Below are 13,965 nucleotides of genomic sequence, written 5' to 3'. Positions count from 1 at the left end.
GGAACCCACCCTGAGAGCCAGTGCCATGGAGGTTCTGTGGCAGGAGGTGAGGAGCCATGTGGGTCTCAGGGAGCCGAGCCCTGAACCAAGTGGGTGGTTCTGATGTACACGTGTAGGTACCACACCAGTCCAAACTGGCTCACCCATAGGAAGTATCCAAGGCGGGCTTCAGGCTGCGCTACTGCCAGGGGTCCAAAGGCTGTGAAATGGGCCTGGCCCTCTTGCCACTGCTTTATGACATTTGGCTGAACTTGGGTGGGCTGACCCTGGAGGCTGGGTGCTTAGGTCATGGTCTAGAAGCCACCTTTAGGATAGGGCAGATGTGGGCAGCTGGGAGCAGAGATGTACATGCCAGGCTAACCTGAGCATCTCGGCTGATTCTAGAAACTGGCCTCCCCTAACTTGTCAACAATGGTCCAGGACTGCCTGCTGGAGGAAGCAGGGCAGCAAAGGCAGGTACTGGAAGTGCTTTCAGACCTTGACTTTGAGCAGGTCAGCAAGGCCAGGTCGGTTGAAGAGAGTAAGTAACAACCAGCCCCACACCCAAGGCCTCGCCTCCCCCCTCCCCACTGATGGGTGGATTTACATGGGCTTGCACACCTGTGCATCTCTGTATACCGGGGAGGCCACTGCTGGGTTCACCGAAGCCATTTCCACCCACATCCTGGTGCTTCCTCCAAGGAGCAATGGCTGTCACCTCAGTTCTTCGTCTGCCCCTGTGGACCTCTCTGGAGAGTCCAGCTAGTCCATCAGGGTGGCTGTGAGAGTGCCAGGCCTTATGAGCGGGCACAAGAAAGGTGCTTGGAACCAACACTGTTCCTTTGGAGAGACACGGGCCTGAGAGGGGGTCCCTGGATTGGGTCTCCCGCCCTCACTTCCAACCTTGGGTCCTGGTGAAGGGGGTTCTGGTGCCTGTGGCCACTCCTGCCCAGGCTGCTGAGCAGCTGCTCGCTCTCAGTCATCCCACAGGTTCCTCACAGGAAGGGTGGCTTGGCATTGTGGCAAGGGTGCACACAGCCTGGCGGAGTCCTGGCTTGCCCTTCCTCCACACTCCTCAGCCAGCTCAAGAAGACGTTCCTACATCGAGTCCGAGGGAAGTACCCAGGCCAGCTGGAAATAGGTAGCGTCTTCCTTGCTTGTCCTCTTCCACAGGAATCATGGTGCTACAACTGAGGTCTTCATGCTTCGGCCCTCTGTATCTCCGTGCATGTCTTCACTGCCCTGCCCCCTGGGAAAGCAGGCTGTGAATCCCTGTGCCTCCCACCAAGCCTTGAAGGGTTGTTAGAGGAGGATGTGCGGGCAAAGTGCCATCCAGGTGTCCTGAGATCAGGCTGGACCCTTCCTGAGGGCAGCTGTAGCATTTTCTTGTGGAGCACGCGAAGGGTGATGCTCCCGAGGGCGTTGCTCCTGACGGTGGCATTTGAAGTCTAGACGTTCCTCCCACTCTCTGGACTGCTTGTGTTTCCAAGGCTCTGGCTCCAGGATTCAGAGTCCACTCCGGGTTATTGGCTAACTGGTATGCCCCTCTTCTCTGTCAATGAACGAATCAAAAGTCAGGAAAACAGCAGAGCTGAGTGAAAGTGCACTTTATTGGCAAGTGCTACCAACTTCTGGGGTAGGGAAGGCTCAAGAAGCCCGAGTCTGTGGACTCTAAGGAGGCCTCCCTGGGATCCGCTTTCCCAGAGTCCCTTTCAGCTGACACAGACCTGTCGAGTGAGAGTCCAGCTGAAGCCTCAGCGCTCCTCTCATGGCCCTTCCCTCTGCCAGTGTGTCGCAGGCTCCTGGAGCAGGTGGTCGGCTGTGGCGGGCTGTTGGCCACAGCGGGGCTCCAGGAAGAGCAGATGGTCACCTGGTTCCAGTTCCATAGCTACCTGCAGAGGCAGAACGTCTCTGACCTGGAGAAACACCTCGCCCAGCTCACCAAGGAAGGTAGGGCCTGGCCACAGCAATGGCCTGGCAGCAGGTCACAGCACACCCTGGGGGCTCTGCCCCTTCTGGTTTGGGCCACAATTGAGATCACATGCAACTCCCCCTCCAGCTGTCAGGCTGAGAGGAGGTGAATAGCCCAGAGCAGCTCCAGGGAAAGGAGGTGGGAGGCTCGAAGTCTGCACTTCCGGTTTCTTTTTGAGTCAGGGTCTCACTATGTAGCTTAGACTGACTTCAAACTCACCATTCTCCTGCCCCAGTCTCCCAAGTGCTAGGATTACAGGTGTGCACTGCACCACTGAACCCAGGTTGGCCAGTGGTTCTGTTCGTTTTCAGGGTGTGTCCAGTGCATTTGTAGGAAGTGTCTGCCGGGACGCAGTGATGCCTCTCTGCCTTGGAGGTGCCCTGTGGCTGCGGCAGCTGAGCCCGCCCTGATGGTTCCTGCTCCCCTCTTTTCCAGTTACTCTCACCGAGGAGCTTCAGTGTGCAGGCCCAGCCAAGGCCTTGAGGAAGCTGCACGGGAAACGTCTGGGCCAGCTGCAGCCCCTGCCCCAGACGCTTCAGGCTTGGGCACTGCTGCAGCTGGATGGACCCCCGAGGCTCTGCAGGGCTGCCAGAGCACGTCTGGCCAGCGCGGCCAGGAATAGAAGCTTCCGGGAAAAGGTGTGGTGCATGCGCGGGCACTCTGGCTGGGCGTGCAAGAGTACAAAGTGGGTGATGGGGGCTACACTCACCAGATTTGAGATTAAGAGTGCTTTAAGAGAGTTCAGCGCGGGGCTGGAGTCACTAGGGCAGTGGTTCTCAACCTTCCTAACGCTGTGACCCTTTAATATGGTTCCTCATGTTGTGGTGACCCCCAACCATTATTTCGTTGCTACTTCATAACTGTGATTTTGCTACTGTTATGAGTTGTAAATATCTAGTATGTGACTCCCAAAGAGGTTGAGACCCACAGGTTGAGGGGTACACCCAGTACCAACCAGCTCACAGCCTGGGCTTGGTCTCTCAGACCTGTGCAGCATCTTTCTAAGAGGTGCTTTTAAATTTTTAACATTTATTTATTTGGTGTGTGTGTGTGTGTGTGTGTGTGTGTGTGTGTGTGTGTGTGACATCTTGAGCCTGGAGGTCAGAGGACAACCTGAGGGAAGTCAGTTTTCTCCCTCTACAACGTGAGTTCTAGGGTTTAAACTCCAGTGAAGCTGGGCATTATGACACATGCCTTTAATCCCAGAACTCGGGAGGCAGAGGCTGAGTTCGAGGCCAGCCTGGTCTACAGAGTGAGATCCAGGACAGGACAGCCAGGGCCACACAGAGAAACCCTGCCTCGAAAAACAAAACCAAAAAAGCTTTGTGGAGTTCACTTTCTAAGCCAGGTAGTGATCAATCTGGGGTTAGCCCAGCTCCTGACAAAACACCTGTCCCCAAATTGACAGGTCTCACCCCAAGTTCTGTTTAGAGAAGGGCTGAGTTTGGGTGACTGGAGCGTCTGCAGTGTGTTCAGCCCAGCTGGGGACCCGCCCGCCCTGACCCCTGTCCGATCCTGGTGTCTTCCCCCAGGCTCTGTTGTACTACACCAATGCCCTGAACGACAGTGACGCCAAGCTCCAGCAGGCAGCATGCACCGCCCTGCAGCAGCTTGGGGTGAGTCCCGTCTTCCCTACTGACAGGAGGCCACCAGTGGCGAGGGCTGAGGCGGCAGCAGCCGCACCTTCAAAATGCTTTCACTGGAACGGGGTGGGAGCGGCAGAGCAGCAGCAAGAGGACCCTTGACAGCCAGCCCCCCAGACTCCAACACAGAGATCCCCACTCCAAGGGACTCCCTGCCCAGCTCAACATGTGTTAACATGATAAATCTTTTTTTTTTTTTTTTTTTTTTTTGGTTTTTCAAGACAGGGTTTCTCCGTGTAGTTTTGGTGCTTGTCCTGGATCTCGATCTATAGACCAGGCTGGCCTCGAACTCACAGAGATCCGCCTGGCTCTGCCTCCCGAGTGCTGGGATTAAAGGCATGCGCTGCCGCCACCACCACCTGGCATAAATTCTTGTAAATGAGAAAAAGACAAAGCACAGACATGTGAAAACTGCCTTGTCACCCTAGCCCTCAGCAGAAGTGACTGGCCACCTCTGGTGTGTTTGCAGGGACATGAGCACCCTGAACATTTTAAACACGACTTTCCAGTGAGCAAAGGGTTGCATGCCCACAAGCACGAGGAACTGAGTGGAATCCCCAGAACTCCCTAAAAAACCCCCAAGTGATGGCATGCACTTGTCATCCAGTGCAGGGGAGGTAGAAGCGGGGGATTCCAGGGCTGGCCTGCCAACATAGCTTATTAGTGAGCTCCAGGCTAGGAGAGACCACGTCTCAAAACGTGGCGTAGATGGCACCTGCACACTCTCATTTTGTTTGCAATTGTGCGTGGAGGGGGGCACACATGGGCACTCTTCACACAGTCACAGAAAAATGTACTTTTCATGCATGGTGGGGGGAGGCAGGTGTGAGGGCTGGATACCCATGATCCAGGGCCAGCCTGGGCTTCATAGTGAGATCTTGTTTCATAAATGCTACTATGAGCATTTTTGTCAATAAGGTTTTATAAAGAGCCACACTGGGTTCCAGCTCATTTTGCTGGGCTGGATGACACAGGGTTGCTTCAGGGCCTGTGAGCCATGCCTTCCCCACGCCCCCTGCACTCCCACAGTGGAGGTGAGGGGACCTTGTTCATTTACACCCATGCTGGGAGTCTGCCCCGGATAACCTTGCTTCTCACTTGCACATGGGCGTTGGCTCAGTGCAGAGGCATTCCACTGCCTCCACTTGCTCAGGGCTGCCCCAAGAGGTCCTCGGAAGAGTGCCTGCTAAGGCTCAGGTGCTGGGCGAAGGGGTCAGAGTTCCTGTGGGAGCGCTGTCTGTGGATGTGTGGCCATCAGGCCCTGGGTCTCCAGGGAAGTGGACAGTCAGGGTTTAGCCAGTCCCAGGAGGCAGCAAGGTTTGTTAGATGGTGTCAACAGAGACTCCAAAGGTGTCGCCGAAGGGCCAGAGGTAAAGAAAGAAGCCTGGAGGCCTCTAGAGAAGGACAGACAAGGCCCCAGGAACCATGCCAGGGTTGGCACTGCAGGGGTGACCCGATGCGGTCTACCTGCTGCTTAACAAGCCCTTTCCCTCTGACCTCACAGGGCATCGAAAGCATTGACCAGATCGCCAGCCTGTGTCGGTCTGACCTGGAGGCCGTGCGAGTCACCGCTCGGGAAGCAACCCTGTCATTTGGTAAAATGCAGCCAAAGGCCCATGCAGCACAATGGGGTCCCAGAGTTCTAGTGGAGATGGGTGAGAAGAGACCACCTCAGTCAGTGCTGGGCTGCTAGGGACCCGGCTGCAGGCCACCTGTGCTCTGCGGCCCCTGCTTAGTGCAAGCTCCCATCCAGCAGGCTGACAGCCAGGGTGTAATTTTTCCCCCATTAGTCTATGGCCCTTGGCAAATGGAGAACAGGGGCAAAGCCAAGCTAGTGCCCCAGAGACCTCCGACATGGAAGGCTGTTTCAGTTGTGGATGGTTCAGACAACAGTGGGGGTAGGGAACCCCCAACCACTACTGTCCTGTCCCCTCTAAAGATACCAAGACCTGGCAAAGCAGAACACCAAGGCGGTGGGTGAAAAGCTGGTGATGGACACCTTTGTGTTCCAGGTGAGAAAGGCCGCCTAGCTTTTGAGAAGATGGACAAACTCCACTCAGAACAAGCAATCTGCCAGGAAGCAGATGTTGAAATCACAATTTTCTAAGACGCTGTGATCAATGAGCTCCAATCCAGTACCGTTCTAACTTGACGCTGTCCAGCTTCCAAAGTGCCCAAGCTTTGGACTGAGCACCTCAGGCACCCCCTCACAAGTGTGGGCTGGTCAGGATGACTACCTGAGGTTTGGGTCAGTACCTAGCCCAAGGGCACAGTGGTGTATTCACAGAGCAGGAGGAAGTGGTTTGTGGGACCTCTAAGGCTGTGGCCTCCCCAAGTGCTGTTCTCGCCCGCCTTGCCTTCCTGGGGTGCAGCGCCAGGGGCAGCTGGCACTGGCTGAGGATCAAGGGTCCAAGACAAGATGAAGCTCCAAGACAGACATGCATGGATTGTGAGCTCCCTGCACACACTGAGCGGGGGCAGAACTGGTCTGATAAACACAGGCTGAGAGCTAGCTGGTGGACAGGCCCACTTCCAGCACATGCCAACCTGAGGCCCATTAGATGAATTGCTTCAGAAGCCAGAGCTGAGGTGGTTTTCATTGAGGCTATGGGTTTCCTACTTCAGCAAATAAAACACTCAAAACGGCATCTGAGATGCTCATGAGGGGCCGAGTGGCTCTTGGGCTGACTTAGACCCCTCCCCACCCCCCATTTAATAGTTGCATGGACCATGTGTGCTGACTTATTTTGGTATTTATTTCATGCCCCCATTCATGTCCATTTTCTGAAATCTCAATTAAAAACTCTGTAGTGTATGGTTACCAAGTAGATAAGGTTATGTCTATATAGCCACACAGAAGAGCGTGGCCAGGGCCACAGGGCTCTGCAGGACCCATTGAGGACCCTCCCTACACTCTTGATTCCCAAGGCTCATGGCAGGCTGCCCTACTCTGGGGACACTTTGAGGACACCCCAGGCCTTTGCCAAGCCTTTGCCCCACTGGATCCGTCCCAGTTACACGTTCTGCTGCTGTTCTCTGTGAAGCTCAGACACTATTTTTCACACCTGAAGCTTTCAGTTGTGACAGTGGGCACTGCACTTCCATTGTTCTGTGGCTCCAGGACCACAGCAGGGACCACCTACCGCACAAACCATGGTGAAGCCTTGAGAGGCACAGGGCTGTGCTTTCTTTCTTTTTTGCATGGGGTGGTGGTGGTGGTGGTGGCATTAAGACAGGGTTTCTCTGTGTGGCCCTGGCACTCACTCTGTAGACCAGGCTGACCTCGAACTCAGAGCTCCACCTGCCTCTGCCTCCTGAGTGCTGGGATTAAAGGTGTGTGTCACTGAATAGGACTGTGCTTTCTACTACATCTGCCATCGCAAAGTCTGAGGTGACTTTGAAACAGTCCCTCGGAGGCCCTACATGCTGAGTCTTGGACATGAATGGGAGGTCACACTACTTTTTGGGTCTCATTTGTTTGTCAAGTATACATCAAATGTGGCTTTACGGATGTCCTGAGATGGGATGACCATGGTGTGTGACAGGCAGCTGGCTAAGGTGTGGTTTGCAGCCCGAAACAGGGACTCCAGCGACAACCGTGAGTCTTGTTAAAGTGCTCCAAGGCACCAGAGGGTAGGTTCTGAAAGAACAGTGTGGAGGCCCAGAGTACCCAACAAGCTCTGCAGCTAAGGCAGGTTGGCCAGGCACTGGCACCCACAACCCAGAGCACGCTAACCCTACAGGGAAGACATCTACCTCATGCTGGCAGGGACCAGATGGCTGCCCATCCTGGCTCAGGTCCATCAGGTAAAGAAATAGAAGCATCTCACATCTATGTTCTTTAAAAACATTTATTGTTGCAACTAAAATGCAGACCCATTGGTGACACGGCAAGTTGGAAAGGGTGCAGTCCGACAGTTCTGTGAGGTCACAGAAGACCCTGAGACACCCCCACCGGGGCACGCACCACCCCCACCCACCTGCAAAGGTACTATACCGGAACGCGCTTTTTGTTGTTGGTTTTTATTTTTGTAAAAATGCTTTATTCCATGGCCATTAAAAAACAAAACAAAACAAAACAAGAACGACCTGCTGAGTAAATATTGGCTTAAGGCTACAGCAGCCTGCTACCTCCAACACAGGCAATGGGTGGAGAGCGCCTGTTCTCCAGGACATCCACTAGAAGGCTACTGTACACACCCCACCACAGACACAGCCCACTGCTGACTGCTCCCAGCCCGGACCGGCTGCGCCACCTCTCCAGGCTCTGTGGGCAAGGCCACCACCATTCCCACCAGTGGCTCTGTGCTGGCTTCTCTGGGTGAAAGGCAAAATGTGAAATGCTGGCAGGAGGCAGTTTGGAGTTCCAGCTGCCTTCGCTTCCTGTTTTAAAAAAGCCACCCAATGTGGAGGTCTTAAGTTCCTCTCACAGGAAGAGTCATGAGCACCATCATCAGTGTCTACCAGGCTCAAGAGTGGCACACCTCTGGGCAAGGTGACAGGCCAGTGATGACAGCGGGCTGATTCCAAGGACTGTTACCCGGGGCTGCCCAGGAGGGTGCTTCCCACAAGCTGCCTTGCTTCCAATCCTGGCCTGCTCCAGAAGAGCGTGAACTTGGAATGGAGGGGCAGACTCCAGAGGTGGAAGGCCCTGCTTGCCTAAGTGTCCAGGGAATGAGATGTGACCGTGGAATGTCTGAGGTGTGGTGGGGCTTGGCGGGGCAGGCCAGGGAGCCTAAAGTATCCTGCCAGAAGTGAGGCAGTATCTGCACTAGACAGCACTGCTCCCACACAGAGTGGCCGCTGCTCAGCAACAGCCACATCTGGTCAGAGTATGCAGAGGTGGCTGGACATGGGCTGTCAGTGAGTGGGCATCTAAGTTCCCCATGTCAAGCGCATGGCACCACCAGGGCAGGAGACTTCGTGTTTTCTAGCTAACAGGGAAAGCGGAGGCTGGGAACGGGATGGACAAGGCCATGGGGAGAAAGCCCAGGCCGCGTTCTTGAACATCACATCAGTAGCCACAGGGCCTTTACACACAAGCACTGTCCCATGTTCCTGAAGACTGCTCCCACCACCCTCCAGCGCCTGCTCCTGGCCCCAGCCCTGGCTGCACGTGGCTCCTGTCAGTCTCGTAATTCTGGCTCGACTGCAGGACTGATCTGATACTGATTGATAGAGCCCTGGGTGCCAGGCTGACACCTTACATTACCAGGTGAAGAACGTGCTCATGCAGTGGGGACGGACGGACGCCTTTGGGAAAGGTGAATAAATAGAGTGGAGCACTTTCTAGGGAGGGTGTGGGGCCTCGTGCTCCCATGAGGTGCCTCTGCCACCCCCTTGCATTCCTCACGATGGTTGTGGGCTCGGTACTCCAGGGAAGGAAGTGGAAGGATGAAGAGAAGAAGAGATGCCCAACTGAAGGAGACGGTGGCTCTGTGTGAACAAGCATCCTTTGCGCTTGCTCTGCAGGCCAGTGCTTTCCCACCACGGCCACTGTGGCCTGCGGGTGAGAGGCTGGAGAGCAAGCTGGGCTGCTAGAGAGCAGCCTTAGGAAAGAAAGCATGTGCCTCCCCACAGCCTCAGCCACGGCAAGAGTTCAGTGGTGTTTCAGGAGTCCTGACTGAAAATCACCACTCAGGAAAAAGTCTTTGCAGTTTGCAAAAATCATCTGATGCCTTCCAGGAGGGGACTGAATGTTTCAGAGGTTGGAAACAGTCCTGCGAAGTAACTTCCATGACACCAAGGCTCCTTCCTTCTATCAGTCATGCTTGTACCTCAGCAGTGTGGGTTCTACCACAGTGGTGCTTACCTTCCAAATGAAATGGAAACCGCAGGATGAGCGAGCGCGGGCAGCCACCTACAGTGAACTCGACCCTGAGGCAGGGATCCCAGGGAAACCCTTTTACAGGGACGGGATGGCGAGGGCTGGGACACCAGCAAGATGGCTGTCACAGGAGGGAGGGTGCAGACGAGTCTGGAAATGCAGCAGGGACACCTGAGCGAAGCAGAGCCGGGCTTGCTCTTCAGAACCAGCCGGTGCTGCTGCTCCCCTCACAGTGGGGCGGCTCCAGGGCACCTGCCAGCTCAGGGTAACAGTGGGGGCCGCCCAAGCCAGCAGGAGCGCTACATTCCTGACCATTTGGGATCCTTCCCCTGGGAAACCAATATGTTAGGAATCTGATCGTATGCCAAAGGGCACAAGAGAATCTCACGAGTGCCTAGCGTCTTTCTTTTTTTCTTCCAGAAATAACAAAAACCTGCTTTATAAATGTTAAAAACAACAATGTGTTGTAATTCTTTTTTTTCCAAAAAAAACGAACAGAGAAAGAAGGGGGGAGGAGTGAGGTGAGAGTGAGTGAGTGAGTGAGAGTATTAGGCATTTCCTTTACTTCTCCTCAACAGCTTAAGGCCCTGAGATTAGGCTGTTTTTGGGACCATGGGGCTCCTTCGAAGCCCAGTGCACTGACGCCCCTCCTGGGGCTGGCCCTTCCAGTTCCACCGCAGGCTTGCGAGCTGCTCCCCTAACAGCGGGTCCGACGCTGCGGACCGACTCCGAACGAAGCTGGGCAGCGGCAGTGCCCACCACACTCACGCCTCACAGCAGTCCGTCAGTGAAAACACACCCGGTAGCAGAGGTATGCGCCAGTCGCCAGGACCGTGGCCATGCACACGTTGACCAGGAAGGGCTTCCAGTGAGTCGGAGAGTGTGCCTTCTGTTCCTCCTTCGTTGGGAACAGCTCTTCCTTGGTGGGAACAGACGCCTGGGCACCTTGGAGACCTCCACCCACCATCCGTTTTCTAACTTCAGTGTCTTGACTCGTGCTGGGGGGAGGGGAAGAGACAGGTCATTCCACCTTGAGAAGATGGATGGAGGAATTTTGGAGAAGCAAGCCCTCCATACCGCGTTGGGTGGGAAGGCCAGCACAGACAGCCTACTTGTCATCTAGTCCCTGGGGACCTTGGTTTCTTTCAAAGATCAAGTCAGCCCGCAGCCCACCAGTGTATGTGCTTTATCAGAATGGAAACTCCTAGCTCTCGTCAGAGATGCGCTCAGCTCCACATCCCAATTGCAGGGAAACATGGCTTCCTTAGTCCCAGTACACTGGCAGCTCTGTCCCTTCGATGACCCAGGCTGCTAGAATGAGGGCAGCCAGCCATGCCTCTACATACTGTGTTCAGAGCTCTGGGTGGGTCCTACTGAGAGTCAGACTGTGTGTGCCCACACCTCAAAACTGCCCTCTAGGAAGGAGACAGCTGCCCCAGAAGCTACCTCACTCCTACTGGGGTCACCACAGTGCCAGTTCCTGCAGGTACACACTCTCTTTATCATCCCTGCTCTACCACACAATGCTAGGAGCATGCCCCTTTCTCCAAATGGAGGGTCTGCAGCACAGATCTTGGCCACACTCTACTATTATCTCAGGACTCCACAGTTATCAGTGGGTGCTCAACAATGCTTATACCAGGGTGAGCAAGCAAGTTGCTACACCTGCCCAGTTTCAGGACGGAGCAGATCAGACAAGCACCACAAGGTGGCACTGGAACCTCATTATGTATAACCTGTCACGGCATAGGCACAGCCAGGGGCAATGGGCACTTTCTGCCATGATAAGAAGCAGTACCATTTCTCATGCATGCATAAACACCTCGTGTAGCCTCAAGGTTTTCAGTACCTACATATGTTTCTGGACAGCAAGCCATTTCCTTTTACACCCGCCGCCCCCCACACCAAGCCAGGCCCCTCCGTCACCTGCTCATGCTCTGCATGGCACTTAAGGGGTCTCTGCCTTCCTCTCTGGCCAGGCTGTCTTCATTCTCACAGGTCTCCTCGCTCACCCACTGGTGGTTGGAGAAGAGTTCCTTGCACTTCCCATTGTGAGGCTCCAGGATACGTTTGGGTGGTCGGGGAGGTGGGGGGACATGCTCGGGTGGGGGTTCCAGGTCCTCATGGGAGAGCTCCTTCCACTGATCCTGGGAAGAACAGCAACAGAAGTCCATTAGTACTCGCTCTGGGTCTCCCTGGGTGAGCAGTCCACAGCTTAGCAGCAGCTCTGGGATCCTCGGCAGGCAGAGGGAGCAGTCCCTTAGTGACTTTAGTGACGGCATACACAAAAGAGGGCTACTTCCTTTGACCTCAACAGAGCTGGACCTTTTTAAGATCAGAGCCTTGAGGAGCGTGTACAGGCTCTACGGTCTATCCCCAGCTAGGAACTGAGCCCAAACACCAACACACATGTGCTAAGCAGAACAGCACTGACCTGTACTGAGGAGTCGCCCATGATAAACTTTGCACCTTCGATCACAGCCAGATAGGAGAAGCGCAGCTGGTCGGCTGTCTGGATGAGCCCCATGCGGAACCTGCGCATCTCCAGAAGCACTTTTTTGATATCCACAGAAGAGGGGTCTTTCCTCTTGTCCATCTGCAAGCCAAGGAAACTGGGTCAGCCAGAGGAAAGCCACAGAGGGGTGGTGGAGGGCCTCAAGGAAATGGGAGAAAAATGAAGCAAACCCAGGACCCTTTGGACTGAGCTGAAAGAGCTTAGAAAAGAGCTCTGGGGATTATAGGGAGGCTGGCTCCTGTGACAACTGGGAGCACCCTGTGAACAAAGCTAGAAGGGACGGAACCACTGTCATGGGAAGGGCCACCCAAAGCATCCCCCAAGGAAAGGTTCTATGGAGAGCGTCACAGAAGTACAGCCAGCAGGGTGGTTTGAGCACGCTTCCTTTCTTCCTGGGCTTGCAAAGCCTCCTCACCAGCAAGAGGCAGGTGTCAGCCAGACAGAAGGTCCCCGACCTGCCGATGCCGGCGCTGCAGTGCACCACGATGGGGCCGTGCTCCGGGCTGAGTGAGCCTGACTCTCGGACTTTGAAAAGGAAATTGAGGAAGGAGGCAGGCGACTCGGGGACTCCAAAGTCTGGCCACGTGGTATAGTGGAAATGTAGGATCTCCCGAGCCTCCTGGGTCTGAAAGAGAAAGCCTTGCGGTTAGGCTGAGCGCATCATTTGCAGACCTCACCTGAGCATCAAGTGACTTCCTGCCCAGCCAGTGTGTACTGGCTTGATTTGGCCACAGCCTTAGGCAGTGGACAATCCTCTAATCTTCCTGTCCCTTCTACACCCATGCACATGTGGCCACAATCATTTTAGCCTAAAAGTCACCATGCCACTAGGACCCTAAATCTCAGAAAGGGTTCCTGTGAGTGTGTGGAGGTGGGGAGGAGGGGAGGCTGGCACCAGGTCTGTGTGGTGACATTTTGTTTGTGATCTAATGAATAAAGCTTGCCTGAAGATCAGCATGAGGCGCTAAGCCACTAGTTAGCCATAGAAGCAAGCAGTGGTGGCACACACCTTTAATCCCAGCACTCGGGAGGTAGAGGTAGACGGATTTCTGTGAGTTCAAGCCACCCTGGGCTACACAAGATTGATCTAGTCTAAAAGAGAAACAGCCAGGCAGTGGTGGCACACACCTTTGATCCCAGCCCTTGAGATCTCACGCCTTTAATCCCAGCACTAGGGAAGTGGAGACAGAAAGAGATATGGCTGGGCAGAGAGAGAAATATAAGGCGGGAGGAGCAGGAGCTCAAGCTCCTTTTCAGGTTGAAGATTCAGTAGAGGTAAGAAGTCTCTCTAGTTGTTGGCTCCTTTACTGATCTTTCAGCATTTACCCTGATATCTGACTTTGGGCTTTTATTATTATGACCAAATTAGAATTGTGCTACATCTGGCGTCCAACTTGTAGGGCACGAATTCACAAAAAAGCCGCTTGCCTGTGGCTTTGCAGCCATTGGCACAGGCCAGAGGTGCACGTGTCAGGACTCAGTACTCCGCTGGCTAAGTTTCTGTTGTAGCCTATCTGCAGCAAACTCCATAGGCTTTTGGGCTCCCAAAACTGCAGGAGTTAGCCGTCTTCGCACGTTCCCCTGAGCAGACGGCTGACTTCGGCTTCTTCTCTCCCAGTGGGTTGGGGGCTCTCCCTAGATCCCTCCTTGGGCTGCTACCACACTAGGTAGCTGCCTTGAAATCTGCTTATACTGTTTTACACAGAAGCAGTCAGCCTCACATCTGAATTGTCATTGATGGTGGATTTGGTGAGAGAACTGGGAATTCTTAAAGGGAGGAATTAGTTAAAAGAGAAAGTTTTTTTTTTTTCTCCACATTAAAAAATGAGAAACATTATTACAATGGAGGGAGTTTGGGCTCTAACTAGATGGTTTTAAAGTGGAACAATTAAATGAGAGGATAATTAATTTAGATGAGATTTACATAATGTCAACTATATATATTATTTGTTTGATCTTTTGTTTTATTACTAAAAAAGTTGGTTAATATGAATGCTAAGATACAAGTTTTAGAAAAACTTATTAAAAT

The 13,965-nt window shown here is 54.0% G+C and overlaps 2 protein-coding genes across 3 annotated transcripts in view; one reads left to right on the top strand and one right to left on the bottom strand.

Moving 5' to 3' along the window:
- Ripor3 (RIPOR family member 3) overlaps window positions 1–8,566 on the top strand; it is a 31,100-nt gene extending 22,534 nt beyond the window's left edge. Inside the window, exons 15-21 of the mRNA XM_059261954.1 lie at window positions 385–520; window positions 959–1,120; window positions 1,768–1,929; window positions 2,387–2,589; window positions 3,484–3,567; window positions 5,099–5,189; window positions 5,607–8,566. Of these exons, the coding sequence (XP_059117937.1) occupies window positions 385–520; window positions 959–1,120; window positions 1,768–1,929; window positions 2,387–2,589; window positions 3,484–3,567; window positions 5,099–5,189; window positions 5,607–5,701 (933 nt within the window). The 3' untranslated portion in view covers window positions 5,702–8,566. The remainder of the gene's footprint in view (window positions 1–384; window positions 521–958; window positions 1,121–1,767; window positions 1,930–2,386; window positions 2,590–3,483; window positions 3,568–5,098; window positions 5,190–5,606) is intronic.
- Ptpn1 (protein tyrosine phosphatase non-receptor type 1) overlaps window positions 7,430–13,965 on the bottom strand; it is a 58,279-nt gene continuing 51,743 nt past the window's right edge. For both annotated transcript variants that reach the window (XM_059261956.1, XM_059261955.1), the window contains exons 6-9: window positions 12,352–12,561; window positions 11,856–12,017; window positions 11,348–11,568; window positions 7,430–10,419 (exon numbers count right to left, since the gene is read on the bottom strand). In XM_059261956.1, the coding sequence (XP_059117939.1) occupies window positions 10,206–10,419; window positions 11,348–11,568; window positions 11,856–12,017; window positions 12,352–12,561 (807 nt within the window). In that variant the 3' untranslated portion in view covers window positions 7,430–10,205. The remainder of the gene's footprint in view (window positions 10,420–11,347; window positions 11,569–11,855; window positions 12,018–12,351; window positions 12,562–13,965) is intronic.

This window comes from Peromyscus eremicus, chromosome 4, assembly GCF_949786415.1.
Source record: "Peromyscus eremicus chromosome 4, PerEre_H2_v1, whole genome shotgun sequence".
NCBI lineage: Eukaryota > Metazoa > Chordata > Mammalia > Rodentia > Cricetidae > Peromyscus > Peromyscus eremicus.
The sequence above is the reverse complement of the archived record's forward strand: the minus strand, read 5'-3'. Positions and strand labels throughout refer to the sequence as shown.